At 40.4% G+C, this 27,325-nt stretch overlaps 1 protein-coding gene and 1 long non-coding RNA gene across 3 annotated transcripts; one reads left to right on the top strand and one right to left on the bottom strand.

Moving 5' to 3' along the window:
- The first annotated feature begins 1,158 nt into the window (after positions 1-1,158).
- On the top strand, positions 1,159-7,538 carry LOC122846151 (SERTA domain-containing protein 2-like). Of its 2 annotated transcripts, none has more exons than XM_044142940.1 (2): positions 1,159-1,359; positions 4,684-7,538. In XM_044142940.1, exon 2 carries the CDS (start codon positions 4,688-4,690, stop codon positions 5,438-5,440), a length of 753 nt encoding a protein of 250 aa, XP_043998875.1. In that variant the 5' UTR covers positions 1,159-1,359; positions 4,684-4,687; the 3' UTR covers positions 5,441-7,538. The 2 variants fall into 2 exon arrangements, with proteins under 2 accessions (XP_043998875.1, XP_043998874.1); XM_044142939.1 differs by lacking the exon at positions 1,159-1,359 and adding an exon at positions 1,691-3,630.
- A 7,181-nt stretch (positions 7,539-14,719) lies between these two features.
- Positions 14,720-17,081, bottom strand: LOC122846197. The gene is made up of 3 exons (XR_006373197.1): positions 16,965-17,081; positions 16,749-16,825; positions 14,720-14,971 (listed from the first exon to the last, which is right to left on the bottom strand). It is a non-coding gene; the product is annotated as an uncharacterized LOC122846197 (long non-coding RNA).
- Positions 17,082-27,325: the final 10,244 nt, after the last annotated feature.

Here is a 27,325-nt window from a genome sequence, read left to right as displayed (position 1 = left end):
GGTACACACGTGCAGTTTTTGTTAAAGTTTCATAAGTTTTATGGTGGAAGAAACTGATTTTGGAAAAACAAAAAAAACAAAAAAAACAAAAAGATTGTGCATGATTTTGTCATTTTGTATTGCTTATATGACTTATTGTCTTTTTGGTCTTTGGAAAATCAAACTTTCCACTAAACTTTATATTTTGGTTCATCTGATGATGTAATTTTTAAACATGAAATGATTGACATTACTAGAGTAGACTTTATTTATTTATTTATTTATTTTAACCAAATACCTTTTTACTCATACTTGAGTAAACATATGTTGAAGTAGTGTCACTTTTACTTGAGTACATTTTTCTTTTTGCGTACTCTGCCCACCTCTGGTCACACATTTGGTTAAAATGTAGAAATTTGAATAAGCAGAGATCGAAAAGTATTTTTTAATGCTATTTTTGTTTTTGCAACAAAATCCAACCAATATTTAATGACTTGAATGACCCTGACATAAATAAAAGTGAGATATATTTGTCTTGTTCTTGCTAACTTCTCATTTCTGTCATATTATTGAACTGGAAAGAAACCCAAAATACCAGAGCTGCTGTGATGTTCAGGCTTTCAAATGTATGTATTTCCTTACAAAAGTAAAATAGGCAACAGCTTATACTCAAGCGATAGATCAGAGAACCTAACGAGGAGGGAATAGCAGAGGTGAAAATGTGATGAACCAGAATTGCCTTATTTGGTGAGTGCCTTTTCCTGTTATTCCGGTCACGTCCTTCCTCTTCCATTCTGAGTCATCTGTCTCTTTAAAATGCTGCGTTCAGGTGCTCACTGCAGAATTCTGGTACCTTCTGCATATTTCCAACGCGGTAATTTCTTAGTGAACCGATTTGGGACGCAAATGTTTGAGTGTATTTCTTAAATTAAATTAATAATTTTGATAATATGGTTTTATAGATTGTCTAGAGATCTAAAAACAAAAAGTATTTAACAATGTAAAGATAAAAAAACCAAAAAAAAAACAATGTCTGAGACCGCACACGTGTGGCCCGACATGAATTATATTATTTCCGGGCGGACCCTGAAGGCATCAGCAGTCCTCCCAGCTTCACGAGCCGCCTCACATTCGCTGCCCCGTGAGTGGCGGAGGCGGAGGCTTGTCAGACGTATGAGCGAGTCAGTCTCCTCCGCCCGTGAGTCCCGGTGTCCCGCGGCCCACTCCCCGAAGCTCCGCCCCCTCCCCCGCTACTGGGGATGGACTGCACATTCCTCACACTCCGGATCTCGGTAGTAGCGAATCGCCGCGGCGGAACGAAAAGGAGCCCAGGACACGACGGATTTGTACGGCACATGAAGAGTGTCAAGGGCACGTAAGGTAGTTATATTTAAAGAGTCATTATTTTTTGCTGTTTTTTTTTAAACTTGAATTTCAAGGGGTACCAATGTGTTCTCACTAAAGTGGGGAAGGGGTCAGCTGTGTTCTCACTGCGTTCTAGGCAGAAAGAAACGGGCTGCAGACCAAACTGGACTCATTTACAGGTGGTGCAAATAGTGTTTTAAATACCATGCTTCCTTTTTTTCCACTTTCGTTTATTATTATTATTATTATTATTATTATTATTATTATTATTATTATTATTATTATTATTATTATTATTATTATTAATAATAATAATCAAATCAGCCAATAGAAACGTGAATCTTTGGGGTTTGGGGCGCCAAAGTCTCTTCCAGGGGGAGCTCCGTGTAATTTGTAAAAGCAAATGAACTGAGGGAGAACCGTGGATAACTGAAGGATGAGTAAAGTCTGTTAGCCTGCAGGGTGTCTGACAGTGAGTCACAATCTTTCAAATGTTCTCAGCAACACGTCTTGCATGGAGGAGACGCACACGTCCAGCCCCGCCACCGGTACAGTTTGTTCACCCGTGGCTCGTGTACAGTAGAAGCAGCAGCAGGTCAGATGTTTGCACATTAGCAAGAGCGCCTCCGATTTAAAAGACAGACTGTAATGTGTTTGGTTGGGACTCTTACGTAAGCTGGACGCAGAGCTCAAAGTTTGTGCCCACTGAATCTCATCAGTGGAGCCTTCACATCCACATCACATTTATCACTTGAACTTTTTTTATTTTCACATAAAAACTTCTTCTGTTGGGATTTTATGTGACAGACCGACAGGAAGCAATGCGTAATTATGAAATGAAAGGAAAAGGATGATCAGTTTTTTTTCCTTCTTGTAAATAATAAAGCTGAATAATGTTGACATTATAACTGCACATTTAGAGACTGTACAGATCAAATTTCCGATCTTGTCGTAGATCCTCAACTGGGTTCAGGTCTAGACTTTGATTGGGCCATTTTAACACCTGGAAATGCTTTGATCTGAGCCGTCCTGCAAGCTGCGCACCGATAAATGGGCTCTGATTTTCTTAATTTATTGGGTGATCAACAATCAACCAATGCTACGTGAAACCGATTTTATCCACCAAACTATCTGCAAAGGTCCAGGAATCAGTCACCGTCCCTTGTTGCTCTTCCACTGACAGACCTGCACAGGAGGTCACGTCTGCTCATGCGTGTGTGCAGGCATATTTTGTTAAAGCTGTCAGCCTGTCGTGACAGTTTAATATGAGAAAGACTTATAATCTGTGGGGGAAAAAATCCATCTCCTCCCTCAGCAGCTACTGCCTTTGCAGAAATGCACAGTGAAAAACAACCAATCAGAGCCAGGAGGAGGGTCTTAGGGCTGTCAATCAACGCCACACACAGGCTGCTCAATGAGCTAATGGTGAAGAAACAACTTAAAGACCAAGGACAACTGTTTGTCCGCTGTCATCGGTGGCCATGCTAACTAGTCTGAGCATTCATGGCAGGCTCTGCTATCAGGAAGACACAGTAGAGTAGCAGAGAGCAAGGGGGAAGGTGTGGGTAGCGCTTACACAACAGCGATTGTCAGAGCTAACACCCTCCTCCTGGCTCTGATTGGTTATTTCTGTAGTTAGCACTGGGAGAAGGCAGAGGAGCTTGATTATGTGTCTTACATTATACTGTCAAAACATAGTGACAGTTTTAAAAAAATATGTATGAAACATATTTTTTTATAAAGTTGCATACTGCAGCTTTAACAACAGTCACCCCACTGTTGCCAACTTAGTGACTTTGTTGCTATATTTTGCAACTTTTCAGACCAAAAAAAAAAAGAAAAGAAAGAAAGATCGCTATGGGCCAAAATCTATTCTACTGAAACTTTGGTTCAATGTTTTTAATGTAGGGAGGATAACCTTCACTTCAGTCTCAGTTACTATGTTAAAAAGAAATTTGAATTAAGTGTGCTTCTACTGGTTTGGAACAAATCAACGAGGCTACGCAAAGCGCAATTTTGTTAGACGTTGACGCTACATGTGGCTGTAATAAATAAGATGTAGAGGTTGCAAGTTTCAGGATTGAACCACACATCCTCTCAAATATGGAGAGAGTTCTTCCCCTCCAAGCTGGAGGTTTGGACCCTGAAATGTTTCCGAGCCGTTCACCACCACCAGTGGATGGGAGCGTTCCACCACTCCCAACCCAGCCTGGAGTGCCTCCAGCCAGCCAGTCCAGCCTCACCGTCCCCACCTCCAAGCTGGAAGTTTGGAGTTTCATGCCTCTGGTAAGGCACAAAGCCAGCAGTGGATGGGACAGTTTGCTACATCAGAACTTATTTAGCTAACGTGTTTCCATCTCCCTTTTGGCGCACAAACTCTTTTTGGCAAGAGCCGTAAGCAACCTCTTACGAGCGCAAAACACCTTTTTGATGATTAAAGGTATGGTGGTCAAAATTCAAATTTTAGCAGAACACTGAAGAATGGAACTGCTAATGAAGCACATTTTTTGACAGGATGTTTTAAACTACTGAACATTTCACATAGGAAAACCTCAGAAACCACAGCAGCCTTTCGCAGCAGAAAAACTAAACTTGTGCCATTTTATCTACGATAACTCTTTGAAGAAATTTTGAATTAATATGAGTCATGACAATATTTACTTATCCTTTGGGACCAATGAATTTTTTTTCTCCCCTCCAGGGAGTCATTTTTGTGGGCTCTAGTGTCATTTATATGAAAGTAGGCTGACAGGAAGGGTGGAAGAAATGCGGCAAATATTATCACAGGGTTTAGGAATCGAACCTGCGACGGCCCCACCGAAGACTCAAGGCCTCCAAACGTGGGTCACGCTATCCCCTGCGCCACCACAGCACGCCCCCCAATGAAGTATTTTTTAATTTGAAATGAATTTGAATTTTGGCCTTGAGAAGGTAGACATATTAATGTTTAGCTGTCTGGGTGCAGATATGATGACGTGTTAGCATTAGAGGTGGACCGATTGGATTTTTCTGGCCGATCGCTGATCCTTAAAATGCCGGACCTGTCAGATCCGATTTTGGCAGTAACTGACTTTTGTGTCTGAAACAATGGTAAATATTGAAATAAAGTTGCTGAGTTGTCAACAGTGGGTTGACTATTGCTGACTGCAAACATGCAGACCTGGTGTGTCGATCTGCCAGTCTCTCTCGCAGCAAAAGAGGACAGTGGTTGATTTTCAGACCTTTACCGAGGTAGATAGGATCGGTTTCAGGGAATCGAGGCTGATTTATCGGCGCACCTCCAGTCAGCAAGTTGTTCAAATGCTTTGTCCCTGATGATGTCTCTATGAATCGCTGCAGGTCAATGTTGGGTCGAGGTGTTAAGCGGAAGTGGAGCAGCCTGGAGGTTCCGGAGGCCGAGCAGCTCCCCAACACCACAGCGATGGAGGACAAAAGGCCGGGTGCAGCGTTGGAGGAGTCAGAGGAGGACAGAGGGGACAGACGGTCCAGAACCAACGCCGGTCACGTGGAACAGCGGCAGCTGGTGCTCAGCCTCTGCCTGGAGAAGCTGCAGCAGTACCAGGCCGGCGTGGAGCTCAGTCTGCGGCGCTCCGTGCTCCTCATCAACACGCTCAGGCAGATCCAGGAGGAGATGCGGAGCGATGGGACGGATGTGCGGCTCGGCGGCGTGAGCCCTGACGCGCACCTCCTCAGGGACGACTTTAGGGATGACGAGTCGGTCACGTGCCCCGGCTGCACGGAGGGAGACACGGAAAACCTGTCGCCCCCGCCGTCCCCTGAACCGACAGACACCGTACCCACTGATCTACAGAAACCCCCGCCCAACGCCATCGGTCACACCTTTAGCGATGCGGGAAGCGCCATGGGCTATCTAAGTGACCTTGCCCTGGACGATATCTTCGAGGACATTGACACATCCATGTACGAGACTTCGGAACTGCCGTCCGCCTGGGCGGCTGGCTCCCTGTGGCCGGTCAGCGTGTCCTTCTGGCCCGACGACGACGTGAAGCTGTGTTCCTCGGTGGGAAGCCTCCAGTCGTGTCTGCTGGACTTGAATGAACTGGACCACATCATGGAGATTCTGGTGAAGTCCTGATCTCCATGACATCGTCAGGCGCAGGCGGTTGATCAGGGGTGTGAAGGTTCTGGATTCTGGACATTTCACACTCTGAACATGTGCAGACATGAAGCTGAATGACGCTCATCCCTCGTTAACGAGGAACCACATATGCACTTATTGCTTGTGCCTCAAAGTAGACAAGAAATATTTATCACAACTTCAGTATAATTTGCAGATGAATTGTAGATGCACTGATCCACTTTTTTCACAACCGATAACAATGCCGATATCGATACTGATATCTAAGGTTTAGCTCTGATCCGATGCAGAGAAACAGCTGAACTGACTTAAAATGTTTTGCTTTTTTAAACACAGACATAAAATGGGCTGAATTACAAATGCATTTGCTAACTCTGCACCGGTACAACTCACTGAAATACACCAATAGCTTCACTAGCTTGGTCAATTATGGAAAAACATTTGTTCAGTGAATGTAATTAGGCGTGGAACAGCTGATAAAAACAACAGGTTGACTATTTTAGTCGAACATGTAGAAACCAACTGCAGCAAACCTTCTTTAAAATGGTTCAGAAAGAGCAATTAGGATTTCTAAATATAATGTAAAATAAATAATAAAGCAGCAAACATAGAATTTGACTGAGTAGATCTGCCTTTATTGATTGGGCACATTGTCCCTGATAGCCAATCTACAATTGTTTTCAATATTTGAACCGATATGGATATTAATGTGGGATCAGTGCATCTCTGATATGATTATTTATGTACATATAGGCGTTGGCTTATATGAGAGTCTCACAGTATATTAACGTTGAACAGAAATACCAGTTTTATGCGTTTGTGACGCTCCTTTATGTTTCCACATGTTGATTGTTCAAGTTTTACGTGACTGGAACTATTTTTGAAAATCTGAAATGTTTTTGTTTTCTTTTGTTTTTCAAGTGGTGGAAAATGCAGTAGCCTTCTTTTAGCCAACAGTAGGGCGGTGTTCAGAAACAAGTGGGGGAGGGATCCAGGCTCTGTTACGCTCTGCAGTACAGTTTTGATCGGAAACATTTTAACGTTTTGGACTCTGTGTCAGGTTTTTGATTTGAGATCAGCAGATTTATAGGTGATACTATCCGTGAAGTCAGACTCCTTGTAGCAAAGCTCCTGTTTCCGCTTTCAGAAGTGGACCAGGAGCTCTTTGCCTTAACAACGGATTGTTTTAGCAGTGAGGCGCACCAAAGACTATGCCATGTTTGTGTTCCTTCACTCAGTCAAAGCGTAACTTTTCGGAGAGCTGCTGTAGTGAAGCTCTGTGTGTCAAACGACAGCTGTGGAGGAAGGAACCCGAGCGCCATGGAAGCTGCGTCACTCAGTCTGTCAGATCAGATCTGGGTTGATAATTAATTAAAGTCCCTTCAGTTACTCAAGAGGCTGTGCTTCATCCAGCCAGGAGGGCAAAGGCCTGACTTTCCTCTTAGTTATGGGACTGAAAGCTTTCTTTTTATGGAATGCCAAAAGCGCCACAATAAAAAAAAAAAAAAAATAATAATAATAATAATAATAATAATACTTCATTATTGTTTATCTATGTCATGTTAAAAATCCAATTGAAAATAGAAACATCATCTGAAAGATTTTTTAAACATACAATGAACTTGAATAATTATATTAATATGCACTTTTAATTTATTTATATTAACGCTCCCAGTGCATCAAATGCATAATTTAATCTGTGATGCTAATCAAATAAACCTTTGCATCTGATTGGTCAACCTGCACACCAGCTAAACATACTAATAGTAGTAGAGTTTCTAAATTGCTGTTGTATAAAATAGCAAAAACAAAAACTATAAAAACATATGCACTTTTTACATTTTTTTAAACTATATTTCACAAATAATATATTGGCGTCTGAATTTATTACACTTGTCACTTAATTTATTTATTATTTTAGTTGTGGTACTTTCGGACTTCCATATACTACACCAACTTGAGCCTTTTTGGAAAAAAATAAGTTGCAGCTGTGTTGTTGAGTATTTTACTACAATTATGTGGTCGGAACAAAATCCAGATGTAATTTTTTAAAAATGTTTATTTTCTTGCATCAAAAATAAGAAGAATTTTTCTTCTTCGGTATGTAAAAGGTGAAATATTGGGCTTGTTGGAATGTTTTAATCTAATGTTATTTTTTATTTATGACTGATAAACCGGCCTCAAACTGCGGTAAATGTGCGAGCTTATTGTGTGAGTGTAAGTTTAGCTTATAATGTTAGTTTGTTTTGGTCTCTTGGTACAATGGCTGCTGTTGACACAAATCTACCAGTTATTGTTATGGCAGCTTGTGTTTTGGGGAAATCCAGCATTACATACAAGCAGCGAAATCATGAACTTTTTACATTTTTTTAGAGAAAAATGTAATCCCAGCTGTGATTGACAATAGGAAACTTCGCCATGTCCTAAAATTGTAAATTACAACGTTTAGGTCTATGTACTCTTAAGGCCTTGTGCTTTTTGTATTCCAGCGGTGGGATGGGGGTTTTTTAATAGTTTTGTAGTCGTTTCTACCTGAAACGGGAACCCAGGGAGCGAATCACGGTCTCGATCTTCACTATCTGTAGTTTGCTACTACTGCATATTAACGTCTTTGCAAATATAAGGGAGAAAAAGTAGGAGTAGATTTCTGAGAAAAAAAACTCAGAAATTCTGAGATTACTCTAAGAAATATCCGAGTTTGAAATGTCAAAAAATTTCAGAAAAAAAGATTTCTATAATTCATTTAGAAAAAAAAAACCCTCATAAATCTCTTGAGTTCGAAAAATCAAAAATGTCTGAGAAAAAAACTCAGAAATTTGGGCTTAATATCAATTTCTGAGGGGGCGTTTTCTTCGGGAATTTACTCCTTTTTTCTATCTAAATTGGCCCTAATACGCCGCCGTAGTTTGCTCTTCTACCTCGCGTTTGTTGCTAGTTTACCTGGACATTCCTGCTTGACCTGCGCTTCGCTCCCCAGAGCCATAAGCCGTTTGGCACAGACGTTTTTTTTTTTTTTGCTTTATTTTTTTTTATTTTTTTTTCTAACTCAGCTCTATGCTCTCCGACCAAAGTAACCTCCTCCCTCCTCGTCTCTTGTGGAAAATGTGCCTTACTACTGAAACGAACATGTTTATTTGCGCGGAGCTTTTTTTTTTTTGTTGCTGTTTAAGCTTCTTCCTCACCGTAGAGAAACCGGAGACAGTGTTATGTAAAGCACTCAAAAGCAGGGACTGTTTTTTCCCCCCCATTCTCCTTGGCCATTCTCTGCCCTCGCTGAATACTACAGGCATATGAGCTTAATGTATCCTGACAGCGAACTAGATGACGGAGGAGGAGGTGCGGAGGGCAGGGAGGGAAAAACAAGAGGAGGAGGAGGAAGGAAGCAGTTTTTACGTCAGCGGGAGTTGGAGCTTGTTTTTTTGCCCAGACTCAGACCAGCGACCAATCACGTGACATGAGATGGGCGAGGAGCTCCAACAACTTTTTTTTTTTTTGCTCCCCACGTTCAGTATAATACAGCTCGATTGTAGCTTATGAAAAATAATAATAATTATAAATAAAAAAATAATCTGCTTTCCGTTTACCTAGTCTGAACACAATAAACCCCGAAGTTGTTCCATTATTTATTATAGCATACATGAAGTCACATTAATCTGTAAAGAAAAAGCTGTATTTTGAAGCTGATCATGGTGTAAATGTCACAGAAGGAAGTGTTTTCGCTGAATAATATTACAATTCTTTTATGTATTTTTGTAGAATATTTTATAGATTTTTCCCCCTCCAGTAATACAATAAAAATACCCGCAAACTGATTTTGTGTGTGAACAAACGTGATTTACTAGTTCATTGTTAATTGAAAAGCAAAATAGTTTTTATTTTCAGAATTCCATAATAATAATAAAGCACATTAAAAAAAATGTCGTCATCAGAAGATGACGACACGACTTTGTAAGGATTTGGTAGGTTAATTCACAATGCTTGAGCTGGCTACAACATGCATGAAGGTGCTGTTCATGCAAATATATGGAAGAATATAAAAATCATCAAACTGACCAGGAAGGAGATCAGTTTTGTTACCAAGAGATAAATGAGTTTTGGTGCATATTTAATATGCATTGTGAAAATGCTAGCAGTAGCTAGTAAAGTGTTATTATCCTCAGTCAAACGAGATATGTGCCTCCATGGGCCACTGGGGGACGCTTGTGAGCCGTGGCGCTCCATCTTAACTATAGAAGTAGGGGTGGCAGGAGGCGTTGGTATTTTACTGAAAGAGGGACTGGTGCGCTGCACAATATGGATGGCAACATAAATAAAGAACATTATATGGACTTATTGAAGCAATGTCTCAAGATATTGGCTAAATAGTTAAAAGTTATAGGGAATGAATTCTTAGCATGTAGCCACATACACTTTAATGTCTTGCATAAAGCCCAGGCTTCAATCGTAAGCACAAGTGTTTGGTTGGTAAATTATACAGTATGTGGGAGAATAATAGAGCACATATGCATCTTAGCTGCCTCTATTCACATTCAATATTTACAATTCAGTTCATTACTCAAATAGGTAAAAAAAATAAAACAGGTTTCTATCTATGCAAACCCAGCAGATTGCATTTAGTCACCTATTCGCAGCTTTCACTCCTCCTGGACAATCACACAGTGACAGTTGTAAATCACAATACCGCTCAGCTGATCCAGCTCTCCAGGCTTTGGTGGAAACTTTTAACTGCAGATTTTTGATTTTCCTGGCTGTCAAGAATTGCAATAATCCATCTTGTACATTTTTATTTTCTGTGTGTTGCAGGTACAGCACGCAAAAGACAGATCCTTGATATCACATCGATCATAAACAACAAAGGACCAAGAATAGATCCTTATGGAACTCCTGTATAGACACAGAGCATGATTATCTCCCTTCAGTTCTGCTGACTGCTGATATAAAGTGTTGTACTGTGTGACCAGCCACGCATTAACAAGGAGTTTATCCTAAAATTATGTGTGCTTATAGAAATGCTTCACTTTCCCACCCACAGAGTTTTATTTGGTCTGACAGGCAGATGTTCCCCATCATTATCTGCCCCCAGACCGGCTAATGCTTCTACATTAATCTGAAGTATTTATAGGTTACATAACGTAGAATCCCAAGCAAAAATAAAAAAATAAAATACTAATAAAAAAATCACAATACATATATTTGATCACATGAAACTATAGTTCGAAAAGTCACAGGTGGGGGCTAGAATATTTCTTCTTTCTTTTTGCCTAATGTCGGGTATGAAATAGAAGCCAAGTTTGCCCTCTGGTGGTCACTTCACAACACGACACGTTTCCATTTAGAGTCAGGATGACAGTGCACATTCAAAAAAGGAAAAAAAGAATAAGAAAACAAAAGATGCAGTTTTCCAGTGTTTGTTGTTGCAGTGTCTTTGCGGCTGTGTGTTTTGAAGCAAACTGATCCCTGTGCAAAAAGAGTGTGTTTCAGTGAGGAACGACGGTTTCTGGAAACGGACAGGAACGTCTCAGTTACAAGATTGAGAGAGTAGCTTATATTTCATGTACGCTGTTGGAGCGTGCAGGTCTGCAGCATCACACTTCAACCTCCTGTACTGGGTTCGCCCAGTTCAGCTTCATCTACAGGGAACCAATGGACTGGCACCACTAAGGACTGAGAAAGGCCTTAGCCCAGGTTTATGTTACTATTGCTGGGGAAACCACTGTGTCAGAAATGAACAAAGCTATCCATATCTCTGTATTAATGAATGCAGTAGGAAGCTATTTTTTTCTGGATGAACCCACAATGAAATCTAACAGCAGACTGAAACATAGCAATAGCCTCACTGGTTTCCTTAAAGCTGCACTAAGTAACTTTTAGGTAAAATATATGTATATTTGACATATTTATCAAAACTACCACAATGATGGTATGTTATGAGAAAGATAATTTGTGAATTTTTTTTTATCAGCTCTTTTGCCTTCATCCCAGTGCTAACTGCAGAAATACACCACTCAGTGAGAAACAACCAGTCAGAGCCTGGAGGAGGGTCTTAGTGCTGTCAATCACTCCCATACTCATCTTCTCCCTCTTGTTCTATGCTACGCTCCAGCTGGTTCACCACAACACAGCCTGCCACGAACGCCAGGGTTAGTTAGCATGGCCACGGATGACGGTTGATAAGCAGTTTTCCTGTAACGGTAAGTTGTTTCATGAGTACATGAGATTGATTGACAGCGCTAAGCCCCTCCTCCTGGCTCTGATTGATTGTTTCTGACCAGGAGTGGTGCATGTTTTTTCGAAACTCAGGTAGAAGGTGGAGGAGATCAAGATTTTCACATTATCTGTCTCATACTGTCACAACATGAAAGTTTTAACAAATAAGGAAAAACCTTTTTTTTTGTTAAACTTGCATACTGCAGCTTTACACAGGCCAGGATGGAAATCTGAAGGCCATAATAAACTGACTATAAGCTCCTGGCTTGCATTTAAGCAACAGGGAAATTCAAAATGCCTTATTTCATATAAACATCACTCAGTCACCAACTGTGAAACAAGCAACTCCACCATCAGAATCATCAAATCACATCATAGACGCATCATACAATCACCCGTTGGGAAACTGGGGAATATAAGTAGGTTTCAGAAATGTGAGCTTAGCTTCATGTTTTATCTAGTTTTGTTTCTTTCTCAGGTTCAACTCTTTGGGTTTCTCTGGATTCCAGCAAGCAGGGTTTGTGGGTGAGAGGCCGCCGCCGTGGCCACAGCCGCTGCTAACACGAAGCCACACCCATCCTTCCATCCATCGATGCAGTGCCTCAGTGTGGGTTTACATTCGTTTTTTTTTTTTTTACCCCAGCACACATCAGCCTACTGTGGTGCAGTGAAGTACTCAGGCTTTGGGCCCAGTAAGCCTCAGCGTGTCAGGCTGACTCAGCACACTCAAAGAGTAAACAAGCCCAGCTGCTGCTGCTGCTGCCGCAAAACAATGGGATGGATCGGATGGACTGATGTTCACACGGACCCAGCGGCACTTAGAGATGTTAGATGTATTTATTTTTATAGACGTAGCCGACAGGATGAAACATCTCAACAAACGCATACGATGTGCTGCGTCGACAGAAATATATGGTAGTTTGACGTTTTAAAGTACTTTGTATCTAACTAATAAATACCCAAAACACTATGTAGCAAATGTTCAGTATAAACGCATTAAAAAGTATGATACTTTTTTACTTTTTCTTTTTTTTAAAAAGTACTTCATAGTCAAACATTAAATGAATGCATCTTATTTACACTGATCGGACAAAACATTATGATTTAAAACTGAATAACCAGCTATAGCCAACCATAGACTGACTCTCTACAGCTGATTTTATAGAGCAAATGTGGTGCAACCCATTACATTCAGATGTCACCAACTTAGTCTACTTCTGTTTAACTTAATTTCCGACTCAGGTTAAATACGCAGGGTTTCTGCAGGTTCCAGCAAGTCAAATGTAAAACTTTTTAAGACATTTTTAATGCCATTTTGAATGAAATTTAAGACCAAAGAAAGCTATAAACATAGGAGATTGTTGGGGCAATTGTTGGAGATTAAACATTTCAATCAATGGTAGGAAAAATTGACACTCCTACGGTCTGTGTGTCTCTTGGCAGCAGCGTTGTGCTTGTCACTCAGCATATGGCCGTCGACAGCCTTAGCAACTGCAGCGCCAAGCTTAAAAGCTTTTTTGCACTTCACCTCATGTTGATTCGCAAAAGAAGTGACCCAGTGGTGAATACGAGTAGCCAACTCATATTCACCATTTTGCTAATGGCAATAAAGCTAGCCAGCAAGGGTATAATAGCAGCTAACTAGCTAACGGCCTCAACAGACAGTCACGAAACAACGTGAAGATGTTTGCATGTGACTCAAACTCTTACCTGACAGAAAAGTCCCTCGATAAAAGAAACTACATTAACTAGTTCTGCCACAAAAAGACCTGCGATTAATGCATTTAAGGCCAATTCACATTTTAAAAAAAATGAATTTAAGACATTTTAAGGTCTTAAAGTTAAAAAACAAAATTAAGACTTTTAAAGGATGCGTGTACTCACTGACAGTTATTTTGTTAAGACCTCAGATTCATCATAAACCACACAGTATCACGAAGACCAAACAATCAGGGATGAAAGTAGTTTGAAATTCTTGGTGGTACTATGACAAAAGTGTGTGTGTGTGTGTGTGTGTGTGTGTGTGTGCTTTGGAGTTTCTGTGCTGATGATAGCTCTTGAATTGCTACAAAATGGAGCTGTATTTCCCTCAGCCCACTGGCTGCAATGTTGACACCGCAAGATGCCATGAGACCTAAATTCTGAACGTCATGGCGTGGAGTGCATCCCAGTTTTCCATGTCTGGCATATAACCATTCATTTTAGCTTTTAAACTGGTTATATTGATCCTGTGTCCAGACAGAGGGATAATCAGTAGACCTAGCATCATGACCTGTTTGTTCTGAAGATCCCGCAGCTTCCACTTCGTCTTCCTGACATGGCGCCTCCTCACACTGAAAAAAATGAACTTAGGGGGCTATCACATTAACAAAAGAATATCATGTACTTTTAACTAAATAATTTCATGTTTGAAACAAAAACGTGATACAATCATGTTGGATAAACAAGAAATTCGACAACTTAACGTTTATGAAATTGAATCTTGTTCACATAACATGATTCATTATAGTCAGACTGATCTTGTGCTGAAGAAAACGAGTGAGATCACGGGACATCACGCGAGTTCACGCGAGACAATTGTTTTTTGTTTCAACTTGAATAACGTATTCAAGTTGAGAAAACGTGATTCAATTTAGTCAGATTCATCTCCCTCCAAAGAAGGTCTAGCGAGATCAGGGGATCACGAGAGATTATGGAAGATCACATGACATCACTGTTTTGCGCCTGGGAAAACGTCAAAGCAGTTTTAGTTACACATTAAACCATAGATATTTGTTTTTCTCTGCAGGGCACTATTGGCATTTTAGAACTGCACTGGAACAAATGGCTGTAAAAACTACAGCATGAAAATACAATAAGGTGGCTGGGTTTTGAAAATACAGTTCTGTTGTTCCTTTTCTAATTGTTGAGTGTTCTTTCTACCCTTTCACCCAGTCCTGTCTTAAAACACTTAATAATGTAACTTAAAAAAATGTTTTTGAATTAACGTAATTAAATCATGGAAAGGTTTTTGATACGTTTACATTGTTCGTCACTTCATGCACTCACTGAGTTGTGCGTGTTGATTGTAGAACATCCCCACAGAAAATGTGGAGGCCGAGTCAACACCTTGAACATGTTACCGGAGCGACGTGGCAGGGCTGATTACCCTGCTGGAGAAGGCCACAGTCAGGGAATAATGGGGCTGTGCTCTGTTAGCAACGCCATTTAGCTGGAACGACTCAAAGGAACATCCACATGACTGTCAGGACTCAAGGTTTCCAAGGAAAACATGACCCAAAGTATTTCACTGCCTCCACCAGCCTTCTGTCTTCTCTGAAGCTACAGGGAGAGAGAGAGAGAGAGAGAGAAAGAGAGAGAAAAAATAAGTAAAAGAAAAAGGCAGAAGAAAAAGAGACCTAAAAGTTGGAGACGTTCCACAAACATTTCCTGTATAGCTTCTGATGGTCTAAACAAATATCCAGCCTTTTAAATCTGACCTGCATATTGTGCCACATCGTGTATTTTACAGCATAAAGTGCCATTGATTGTACCGCACAATCAAGTAACCATGCTACCTTCCGTTGTTATGGAAATGCTATATATGTCAAATATGACTTAATAGAAACTTGGTTTTGCATCACAGCTCCATCTGAAATCGGCCTCTGTCTCTTTAAGAAGCTCCTCCTGTTTAGGACACGCCCCCTTCATGCGTTTCTCAGGACTGTTGGGCTGAGAAGCACAGACACATTCGACAAATTAGAAGGTTATCGATATCAATTTATTTCAGGAACTTTATCAAAAAGTGAAACGCATGATTTATAGTAATAACACATACATACAAATATGTTTTATAGCTTTTATTTCTGCTACTTATGATGATTTTCTACTTAGAGTTAATGAAAACATGACATTTAATTTTGTAATATTACATGAGACTAATAATAAAAAGAAAACCCTATCTTTAGAAACAAAAGTGTGCACTCAATGAAAAGTAGGTTTAATAGCTGCTTAATGATTATTCTTTAAAGGTACCTTTAATCTGACAAACATATTCACATATTCTAATGTGATGAATATGACTGTAGTTTGTATTTTGAGATCAGCAGACAGCAGTAACACCAGGTGTTTGCTGCTGCTAGTCTGGAGGAGCTGAATGGTTGCCAAGGGAGATAAAAGGATTTCTCAAACATGCATGAAATAATCAAAGCAACACTCCAGGTGTGATTTTGATGAGGGAATAACATGATGTAAAGCTTTAAAAAGGTTGATCTAGCATAAAAGAATGACTGAAGTCTTGCGGCTAATCATGTTTTGACTTCTTTCCGAATACAAAAAGATGTGGGGAAGTTTCTGAAAGGATCAAATTCCTGTCTGGAAGGGACACATGAAGTTCACTGCAAAGCGTGATGATTTAAATACAGGCTGTGAATCCTGACCTGAACTCCCGAGTTCACGGGGAAATGGATTTAAACCCGAATCCTCCGACCAAAGAGGGTCCTGTTCAGACTTCATGATAGAACAAATTAGCTGCTGGTATGTTGTTTTCCTCCACAACGTCCAATGACCTTCTGTTAGAGCGAGTCAGACCCCGGTCAGTGGGGGATGTATGTCTAATTGAAACGAGTCACTGACCAGGTCAACTGCAGGCAACCACTGGAAAGCAAGTAGTGCAGTAGAGCTGGACCACTCTTCTGCTCTTTCTGATTTTTTGTTTTGTTTGTTTGTTTCAGAGAAGTAAAATATCAAATCATCCTGAGAATGATTTTTGAGAGAGGTTTTTCAGAGGTTATGGCTGACAACATGTTTTCACAAAGTGGACAAGTTCAAATTGACTGTGTGTTTCCCCAGACATACAGAATCAAAGATACAAATACAGACTCAATGCATGTCTACACCCAATAACACCGTTATTGCAAGTTCAACAGCTGCTTAGGGGCCCCAAACAGCCACTTCAGACCGTTTAGCAGTAGCTGCATTTCCACTCCAAGTGTGCGCACAACTTTGTTGATATTTCGCAAATGTTGAAAAAACACCTTTTGGACTTTTGCCAGTACGTCAATGTTGTTTGTTGTCTGCTTCAAAAACCTCCCCGCTAAAGATTTTGTGGTTAACTTACCATCCAGAAACTTGCTGCTTTCCTGTTGGTTGTGCGGGAAGCTCCACTTCTGCCTTTCACTTGAGCAACTCATTATTCTAAGAGGTGAGACATACAGAACTGAGAATTTAAAAAAATAAATATTTTTTTAAGGTCTGACACTGTTGATAAGACCAATAATAATAATGATGAAGGTGACGGAACCGGCCAAAATACCGAAACACGTGAGGTACTTACTGTACGGCATGGCCTCCATGGCTCCACAGGTCAGTCTAATTTTCACAAATGTCACTAATTAAAGGCGCAGTACACGCTGTTAGTCGTGTGGATGAGTTCACGCATGCAGCAGATGTGCTTCCATCTGCCGTCATGTGGCGACCGCATGAATCGGTGGGGTGGTTCAATGAACACGTTCACGACCTGAGAGCCTCCCATGACCACCGCTAACCATCTGTTGTCTGTTGCTGTGGCAACCGTAAACAAATGAAGCCATGAAATGTGAAATTTCTTGCTGGTTGGAGTGTTTGTTAGGGTCCTTTTCCTACACATTCCAACGATTTCACTGATAAGGATTGTAGAACTGCGGCTCCCCCCACAATTATTTGATTGTATATTTTTGGATAAGAATTGAACCAGCCTTAACGTGACATTAGTTGGGGATTAGCGCTTTATAAATAAACAGAACTGAGCTGAATAAATTGTAAATTTGCACCTACCTTTCCTGGATACTAAGCTAAAAATTAGTTAAATGATATGATTTTCACATTAGTAAATTTTGTGTTTACAAGAACACAGTGGTCACCAAGCAAAGTCTTCAATTTCCAACCCACTCTCACTCCCAACTCGTCATATATTGACGCATGGGACTTCCGTCCTCGTCACATATTGACGCGAGGGGATTTCATAGTCGTTAGCGGGCTACAGACAGATCTTGAGCTAGCTCAGGTTATTTTTCATACTGTACGAATGAGCAGGTTTAAATAATAAACAGTCTCACATTCAATAAATTAGAATATTATTGAAAAGTTCATTTATTTGAGACATATTACGTGGATTAATTACACAGACTGATGGTTTCAAGCCTTTATTTTTGTTTAAATGATGATTTTTCATGTACTGCGAATAGAAAGAATTACGTTTAAGAATAAAAAATGACATTACAGTAATAAAAAACATTTATAAATGTGCAGATTGTTGTGTATGAAACACTGGGTTAAAATAAATGATGTCCAAGTAGGCAACTGGAACAACACATGGCAAACTTTTATTATCGAACATGGAACCCATACTTCTTCTTCTGCGGTCCAGCTCACGCTCTTGTATAACGCAAGAGCGCCACCACTGGCGAATTGTTATATTTACTATCTGGAACACCACAGCTCCTCCCCTGTAAAATCAATACTTCTTAATCAAACATTTTTCAGTTTTTTTTCTTTCTTTTTTTTTAAACAAATACAACTGAAAATTAAGAAGCACTTTTCTTTTTTTTAAACCCTCATTTAGAGTTGCAATTTCAAGTTCAGTCTATCAGGAGGTCGCCGGTTCCTCACTGGACGAGTGTTTCTTTCAACTGTAGATGATGGCAAGTCTATTGGTTGATTCCCAACAGTTTTTTCTTCCATCTGTTGATCCACATCTTTGGTTGTATCGAGATCATCATCATTCCAAAAGTTTCCAGCACCAGAGTCTGTTTGTGTCAAATGAGCTGGATTTCCATTTACACCCAGAATCTGATTTACATGTCTTTTAACACACTTTCCATTTACTTCCACACTGTAAGTTACAGGACCCAGGATTTCTTGCACAACTCCATTCAACCACTTCTCCCCTCCCCTGTAATTCTTAACCAATACAGGTTGACCTACTGTGAAAACTCGAACCCGTGGAAGAGTTGGTTCTGTTTTGGTTTGCATTCTCTGAGAGAACTGGGGTCTGATGAGTGACAGTCTTGTTCGAACCTGTCTTTTTAGAAATAACTCAGCAGGAGTTTTCCTTGTAGTTGTATGGGGTGTGTTTCGATACCCTACAAGAAAATTTGCAACACAGTGCTCAAGTGTCATACCACCTATGGCTCGATTCTTTGCTAGCGACCTTTTAAGATTTTGGACTAAGCGCCTGCTAATCTATTGCTGGCAGGGTGGTATGCAGGTGACTTAATGTGCTGCACTCCATTTTTCTTTAGAAATGCCTCAAACTCTTGTGAAACAAACTGAGGACCATTATCTGTTACAACTTCTTTTGGTAACCCGTAAGCAGCAAACAAATTCCTCAGTGTTTCAATGGTTTTAACTGAAGTAGTAGTATGCATAGGAATAATCTCAGGCCATCTAGCATAGGCATCCATAACTACCAGAAACATCTGCTTGTGGTCCTCTGCAAAGTCTAGATGGATTCTCTCCCAGGGGCTTGCAGCCCATTTCCATTTATGCACTGGTGCAGTACAAAGGCATACCACGCTGCTTTTGACAAATGGTACACTCACTGACTTCCTGTTCAATGCACTCATCTACTGCTGGCCACCAGAATGAACTTCTGGCGGATTTCATCTTTACCATGCCCCAGTGGTGTTCATGCAGTTCAGAAATCAACTGATCCCTTAATTTCTTAGGAACCACCACTAACCCCACAGCAGACAATCATCTTCAACAGTCAGCTCAAAACGTCTCTGAAAATATGGCTTCAGCAACTCATCCTGCACATGTTTAGGCCAGCCAGTTAACACTAACTGTTTCACCACCTTTAACACAGGATCTTTGTCTGTTTCTTTTGCTATCTCCCTTGCAGTAATAGGTAACTCGTCAAGGTAAGATACTTTGTAAATAGGGTTTGACACCACATCCACACTTGGTTTCATCGGTAACCTTGATAAAGCATCTGCATTACTATGTTGCTCAGATCTTTTGTACTGAATCTCGTACTTGTATGCAGCTAGGATTAGAGCCCATCTTTGCAATCTAGCAGCAGCTAGCGTAGGCACACCTGTTTTTGGTCCCAAGATTTTTAACAATGGTTTATGGTCCGTCACCAAAATGAACTTCCTACCATAAAGGTAGTCATGAAACTTCATAACACCAAACACTAAACCAAGTGCTTCTTTTTCAATCTGTGAGTAATTTTGTTCTGTCTTAGTTAGCATTCGTGATGCAAATGCAATCGGTCTTTCGCTTCCATCCTTCATTTGGTGACTGATTACAGCACCAACTCCATAAGGAGATGCATCGCATGCTAAGATAATTGGTAGTTCTGCATCAAAATGTACCAAGACTTTGTCAGATTGAAGAGCCTTCTTTGCATTCTCAAAGGCATTTTGACAATTTTCTGACCAAATCCAGTCTGCGTCTTTGTGCAGCAATGCTGACATTGGCTGGATAAGAGTCGATAAGTTTGGAATAAACTTTCCATAGTAGTTTAACAGAGCCAAGAATGACCTAAGTTCAGTTACATTTCTTGGAACTGGAGCCTTCTGAATGGCAGTTGTCTTTTCCTTCATAGGATGAATGCCGGTGGCGTCAATGACATGTCCTAAATATGAAACACTGTCTTTCATGAACTCACACTTTTCTCGCTTTACCCTAAGGTTGTAGCTTTCGAGCCTTTTAAGGACCTCCTTTAAGTTAGTCAGGTGGCTTGCTGCATCTTTACCAGTTATCAAAATATCATCAAGATAGCAGATAACCCCATCCATGCCCTGAAGTACTTGATCCATTATTTTCTGGAAAATTGCAGGAGCACTTGCAACACCATAAGGCAACCTGTTGTATTGGTACAGCCCTTTGTGAGTGTTTATGGTCAGGTAACACCTAGAGCTGTCCTCTAACTGGACTTGCTGGTAAGCCTGAGATAAGTCTAGTTTGGTGAATTTCTGACCTCCTGCTAATTTTGCAAACAGATCTTGCGTTTTTGGAAGTGGATACTGGTCCACGTTTAACCATGGATTTATGGTGACCTTGTAGTCTCCACATAATCTCACACTGTCATCCTTTTTAGGTATGCACACTATTGGAGCAGCCCACTCACTGTAATTAGTGGGTGAAATAACTCCTTCTGCCTCCAATTTAGTCAGTTCCTTTTCCACAGCTTCTCTTAATGCATATGGAACATTTCTTGGTTTATGGAACTTCGGCACTGCTTCTGGAGCAACGTGAAGCTTGGCTTTAATACCCTTCAACTTGCCTAACTCAGGGTTGAACACTGATGCATACTGAGCACATACATCTTCCACTGTTTCTGGAGCCACTCTATTCACCTGTGACCAGTCTAGCTTCAGCTGGCTAATCCAGTCTCTACCCATCAAAGCAGGGCCTCTTCCTTTTACTACTAACAGTTCTAGTTTTTTAGTGGTCTCTTTACATTTCACTTTTGCCACAAATTTACCCATCAGCGGTAATGACTCTTGGCTGTACGTTTTAAGTACACAATTTGCTGAACTAAGTTTGACTGATTTAAATCTGCGCTTATACAGATTTTCAGATATCACTGACACTGCGGCACCAGTGTCTAGTTCCATCTTCACTCTTGAACCATTTACACTGACATACACATAATAAGGCTTAACAATGTCACCATTACCTGTGTTCATTTCAAACAAACCAAAATCTGGACTGTCCGATGCCCGATCTGGAATAGTGTCAGAGTTTGGTGCAGCTTCCATTTTGCACTGAACCACAACATCACTGGCTGCTCTGTCTTCTCTGACTTGATGTGACAGAAATTGGTTGTCGTCTGAATCCCCTTTAAACTCGTGCTTGTTGCCAGGATCTGCATACTGAGGCGCACCTTCATGAGGGTACTGCGGACCGGGCCAGCTGCAGACATCCTGCTGTTGAAGAACGCCGACATCATGGCGCTGCTTGAGAGCGCTGGATCGTCTCTTCACATCCAGATGCATGGTTCCCTTGGTCGTACTCGAACGGCCTCCTTCTTTGCGTGTGCGACAGGCTTTTGCTATGTGTCCCTTCTTCTTACACTCATGGCACTCGCTTTCTTTAAACCTGCAGTCATTCGGGTTGTGACTTTTTCCACCGCAACGATAACAGGGCTTCCCGGTAGCTCTATTCTTCTCAGCTTCATGTATTGTGTTTTAGCTTTCTTATCCACTACATGAGCCTTGAACGCTTTCTGTGCAAATTGCTGTGCACTGTCCTTAGTTACTTCAAAGGAGAACGCCATTTCTACAGCCAGCGGCAGCGTTAAGTCTTTGGTGTGCGCGGTGCTGAGCAGCCGATCTCTGAGCTCACTGCTCTTTACCCCACAGACAAATCTATCACGCAGTGCTTCATCTAAGAAAGTCCCAAATTTACATGTAGCTGCTAATTTTCAGAACTAGCCACGTACTCACTGATAGTTTCGTTGTCTTTTTGGTTTCTTCCGTGAAACTTGCACCTTTCTGCAATAAAGTTCGTCTTTGGTACGTAGTGCCTCTGCAGCAACTCCACCAACTCCTCATAGCTTTTCTCTGATGGTTTATCCGGAGCACATAGGTCCATGAGCAAGCTATGGGATCTTTTTCCCACCACCGTGAGAAACACCGACTTAGTTTTCTCCTCGTTAGTGTCCAAGTCGTTTGCCGCACAATACTGCTCCAAACGTCATAGTTGTCAAAACTTTCCTCACTTTCCTCGAAGTGAAAATCTTCTGGCTTTCCAAACGCCATCTTTGTAGCTCTGGTTCGGCGGTCCTTTCACTCACCAAAACGCTTGGCTTTTACGGTCCCGTTTTGCCTCTATGGAGCCGCTCCCTGCATACTCTGTGCTTTCCAACTTGAACATCCCATCCTCGTCGCCAAAATTCTGTTGTGTATGAAACACTGGGTTAAAATAAATGATGTCCAAGTAGGCAACTGGAACAACACATGGCAAACTTTTATTATCGAACATGGAACCCATACTTCTTCTTCTGCGGTCCAGCTCACGCTCTTGTATAACGCAAGAGCGCCACCACTGGCGAATTGTTATATTTACTATCTGGAACACCACACAGATTAGAAGGTATGTTTACTAAAAGACTGTCATTTTCAAAAAGCACCTTTGTTCAGACAACGAGGCTCATCGAAACAAATAATCAAATTGATTCTGAATGTATTTTGTTGTTGCCGTTACTTTTTTGTGGCTGTTGTCTTGTCCAGGACCAATGAAAATCGACACAACTGCTTTACTCAAATGTTCTGTTGTCTTTCCCATTTTTTAAGGTTGGAGGAGAGAAATGTATAGGCCTACAGTATCCCTGGACAAAAAGATGTGACGTAAAACGAAATAAAACTTTCAAAAATACTGTGATTAACCTGAAAAAAGGGAAACAAAGTTTTGTTATGTTACTAACATTCAACTTTAGTAAAACTGCAACCCAGAGCAAGTCGCCAGGCACTGACTCCTCACGACTTTATGTTTCGGTTTTAACTGTAAAATACAAATTCAACTATATCAAACCGTATGAATCATCAGCACTGGGATTTTTAAAAATAATTTCTTTCAATTATTTGACAAAAGGAACATTTTACAAAATTGTTGCTTCAGTTCATTAGGAAACAATCGGTACAACACTGAAAATAACAAAATAAGCTAATAATAAAATATAAATGTTTTCCTTTTGTAAGTTGTGAGGCTGATTTTAAACAGTAAAGGTTTAATGACAAAAAGAAGGAGTTTCCAGACAGGGAGTTCTTTGTCCCAACTGACTTTGAGTTCATGCAAATGGTCCACACTGATGAAATCTATTAAAAATGTTACATTACTATTTTTGATATATATATACAATCATCACTAACGTCAAAGTGGAGCAGGGGCTGATGAAGTGAAAAGCGAAATCTCTGTATGAAGCGATGCTCCCATCCTGAACCGAACTCGTTTGGTTCCGATCTGCTGAACGTTTAGCGTGGCGTGTCTCTCAGTCAGGTTCAAATCAATGTGACGCCAGAGAATGAATCATTCACAGTTTTCAGTCTCACACAACATAACATGAACATGAAGGATGAAGCTGCGGACCAGAATCGGCTGCATAAAATCATGCGCGCCATGTGCGCGGATACGGCCACTGTCCCATGTGACGCTTCCTGTGGAGTCAGCAGATTTGTGTTTCACACTGGATGGTGTGGAACTGAAACACTCACCGGGTCGCATTTCTGGACTCACATGATGTCACGCTTTCACAAATTTAGCTCCGTGTTTTGACGTCTTTCTAGAACGTTAACGTTATTGACAGTGCCGAGTAAAAACAGGAGGTCTGAAGTCCTGACTTTACTTCAATCAATCAATCAATCAATCAATCAATCAATCAATCAATCAATCAATCACAAAAAGATCATGAATTACAGAGCTTTGACTCGAGTTGTCTTAGGAAACGCAACACTTTCACTAAGGCTACATCTACTTAAAGGGGCAGTTATATATATTTCCAAGGCACATAAAACAATTTTATAGCACAATCAAGTATTTCAGTGTTTTTTAAAGAAATGCTATATGTATGAAATATGAATTTAAAGAAATTTGACTTTGTAATTTAGCGCCTTGAAATTGGGCCTCTGTCTCTTTAAGAAGCTCCTGCTTCCTTCTGAAACTCCGCTTTCAGGAAGTCATCACAACACATTTTATAGGCTCCCCTATAAAACCTTTACCAGCGTTGCTCTGAGAAGCAGCTCCAATAATGAGCTCAGCTGATGCGCAGGTCCTGCAGGTGTTTGCTAATTGCTGCTGGCTAGTCTGAAGGAGCTGAGTGGTGGAGTTGGGAGGGAGGGCTGCTCAGTGAGACGGAGGCCCGGAAGCTTAGAAACTGCGTCTTGAAGGCTCAGCGCCACCAAGCATTTTTCACAGCGTAACGGTTGCCATGGGAGATTAAAACAATTTCTCAAACATTCATAAATTCACTGCAGGATGGTTTTTGATGTGGGAATAACATTATAACATGATGTAAAGCTCAAAACGTTGATTTTACGTAACACTGCCCTTCTAATTCCAGTGGTGGGTGACTAAAACGATTCAGAATTTGTGGCAAACCTTTAACACGTTCAGTCTTTGAGAATGCTGAACTGGAGCAAGTTACACAAGCAACTTGTTTGCGTAACCACAGTAAAAAGAGGGTTTAGAAACAGATGCAGATGTTTGTGGTGCCGTTTGCAGAGTGAAAGGTTGAAAACAAAGTATTTAGCTTAAAAATTCAAAATTTAGTTTTCAAATTAAATATTTAGTTAGGAAGCTAAATATTTACTTTGCACACTAAATATTTATATTTAGTTCCAAGCCAGATGTTTAAGTCTGAGCTAAATATTTAAAATTCAAACTAAATAGTTAGTTTACAAACTAAATATCTAGACCCAAATTAGATATTTATTTTGGTTGAAGTTATATTGAAAGCAACATAAGTAGTAATGCAGCTTTTCATTCTCGTTTTGACTTCAGCCTCTCTCCAGCATTCAAAGTGTTTCGAACCGGAGCCAACACTAAATGCTGTGTCATCTTATATCCTCTTAACCGAGAAGATGGAAAAAAACAAAAAAGAACAACAACAGGGGACTGGTCTGCCCCGTCCAGATTGCAGATTCATAAATAACTGCAATAAAATCATAATATACATGCTTGCCATTTGGCCAAAAAGAAAAAGAAAGAAAGAAAAAAAAAAACAAGCAAAAATAAATAATTAAAATAAAAAACAGACAGGTGAGTCAGAAATGATCAAATTAGTTCAGTGGATCAGTGGCTGAAAGGATAATGGACATGTACTTTTCTCCAAATCATGTTGAAAGGTGGTTAACTTGAAAATGATTTCCACTGGGGAAACCTTGATGCTGCACCTAAATATATACCAGCGCACACCAGTAGATTTGCATGGCTGCATTTGAAACGCTGCCAGATAAATGGGAAACGAGGAAGCAGTCACGTTTCTTGAGGTAAAACCCACAAAACATAAAGCAGCTTCATTTGCTCGTCCCACAATAATGCTGCCTTGCATTTCTCCTGTATTGATCCGAGTGCCGGTTCCTCCAGCACTAACACAGCGCCAGCACAGCCTCCGCGACTGATCAAAGCATTAGAGCACCCAGACTAGAAGGAGATGCAGCCATTATTATTTTTTCTCTGTTTTGTGAGGTAATCGGTTGCAAGCAGACGAATGACCCCATTCGTCTGCAGGAGCTAGCTGCTGATAGCAGACGTTAGCCTGTGAGCCACCATATGAGAGGAAATACGGGCAGAAAGTGACCTCTCCCTGCTAAAGACAGAGCGTCTGGTCAGCGGCCACGCCCTGGTTGTCCTGAATACACTTATTATTTATTCCTTTAGCTGATTCAGGAGAAAGCACATCCCTGTTTTCGCCTGGACTCAAATGTTGGAACAGTTCTGGCTGTTCAATCCTAGCTTTGTTTTGTTTCGTTGTGACGTTTTGTTAGTGTTTTTGCTAGTTTGTAATAGTTATTGTTTAGTCAGATGCTGTACAGTCTCGGTTTAGCTTTTATTAGTTATAGTAGCAGTTTTAGTATTTTTACAGTTTGGTAAAAAATTCAGGTGAAGAATGCAAAAAGTTTAAAGTATTGTAGCCTATTCTGATTATGTATTCGTTGATTGGGTAATGAATACTCAACGGCAGATACTATTTCCAAAAAAAAAAGGAGAGATTTCACTCATGGTTGAAAATGACTCTGGTGTTTTCTCCCAGCTTTTCTAGCCTCCATTTTGCGACCAGCATTAGCACCGTCACCAGGAGTTTGGAGCTGACGAACAAAATCTACTTCACATCAGTTTGAAAGGCTGGAAAACAGATTCATAAACACAAAGATGAAGGATATTAGATTGATCATTTCTGTATGTTTTTGTTAGCTTTTTAAATCCACGCAGTACGTTATAATTAGATTTTCTCCATTAATTGCAGTTTTTATTTATTTCAAAAATTTGCTCTCAATTTCAGTTTTCTTTATTTCGTTAGTTGACAATAACAACCCTGGTTCTGACCGTCTAGAATTCAAGGATTTGGATGGGTTAGCAAATACTTTTGGCAATATAGAACCTGTTGTGAATGCTAAGGCTAGTTAGCATGGATAAACAATTTTCCAGTAAATGTAATTTGCTTCTGTGTCATTCAAATTTTTTAGCAGGTATATGAGGATGATTGACAGCGCTAAGACCCGCCTCCTGGCTCTGACTGGTTGTTTTTGACTGGGAGCGGTGCATTTCTTTGGATGGTAGTAGCAGCTCTGGATGGAGGAGTTTGATCTTTTCACAGTTTTAATAAATATGCAAAAAAACCCCCAAAAAAACAAAAACAAACATATGCTAAAAAAATTATAAATGGGTTTCAGCCTCACTTTTTTAAACAGAAAAAAAAATCTAATAATCTTTATGCTATTGTCATTTGAAAAATTAGAAGCAAAACAAAAACATTTTTAAAAGGAGGAATGCGTCAAATGCAACAAGTTCAAATCGGAACTTTCAGCCCATCAAAACCAACAATTAGGATCCCTTTTTCTCTGCAGATTTACCTCATCTTCCCCACTTTTCCACATTTGTCAGCTCTCCCATCAGCGTCAGAAGCCATAAATTATTTCAAAGAGCCCAAATTAGACCTGCCATCACTGTGTCCTCCATACCTTTCTGTTGGACTCATTGTGGGTAACG

The sequence above is a fragment of the Gambusia affinis genome, linkage group LG16 (assembly GCF_019740435.1).
Source record: "Gambusia affinis linkage group LG16, SWU_Gaff_1.0, whole genome shotgun sequence".
Taxonomy (NCBI): Eukaryota; Metazoa; Chordata; class Actinopteri; order Cyprinodontiformes; family Poeciliidae; genus Gambusia; species Gambusia affinis.
Note: the sequence above shows the minus strand (reverse complement) of the source record. Positions and strands in the feature narration are given on the sequence as shown.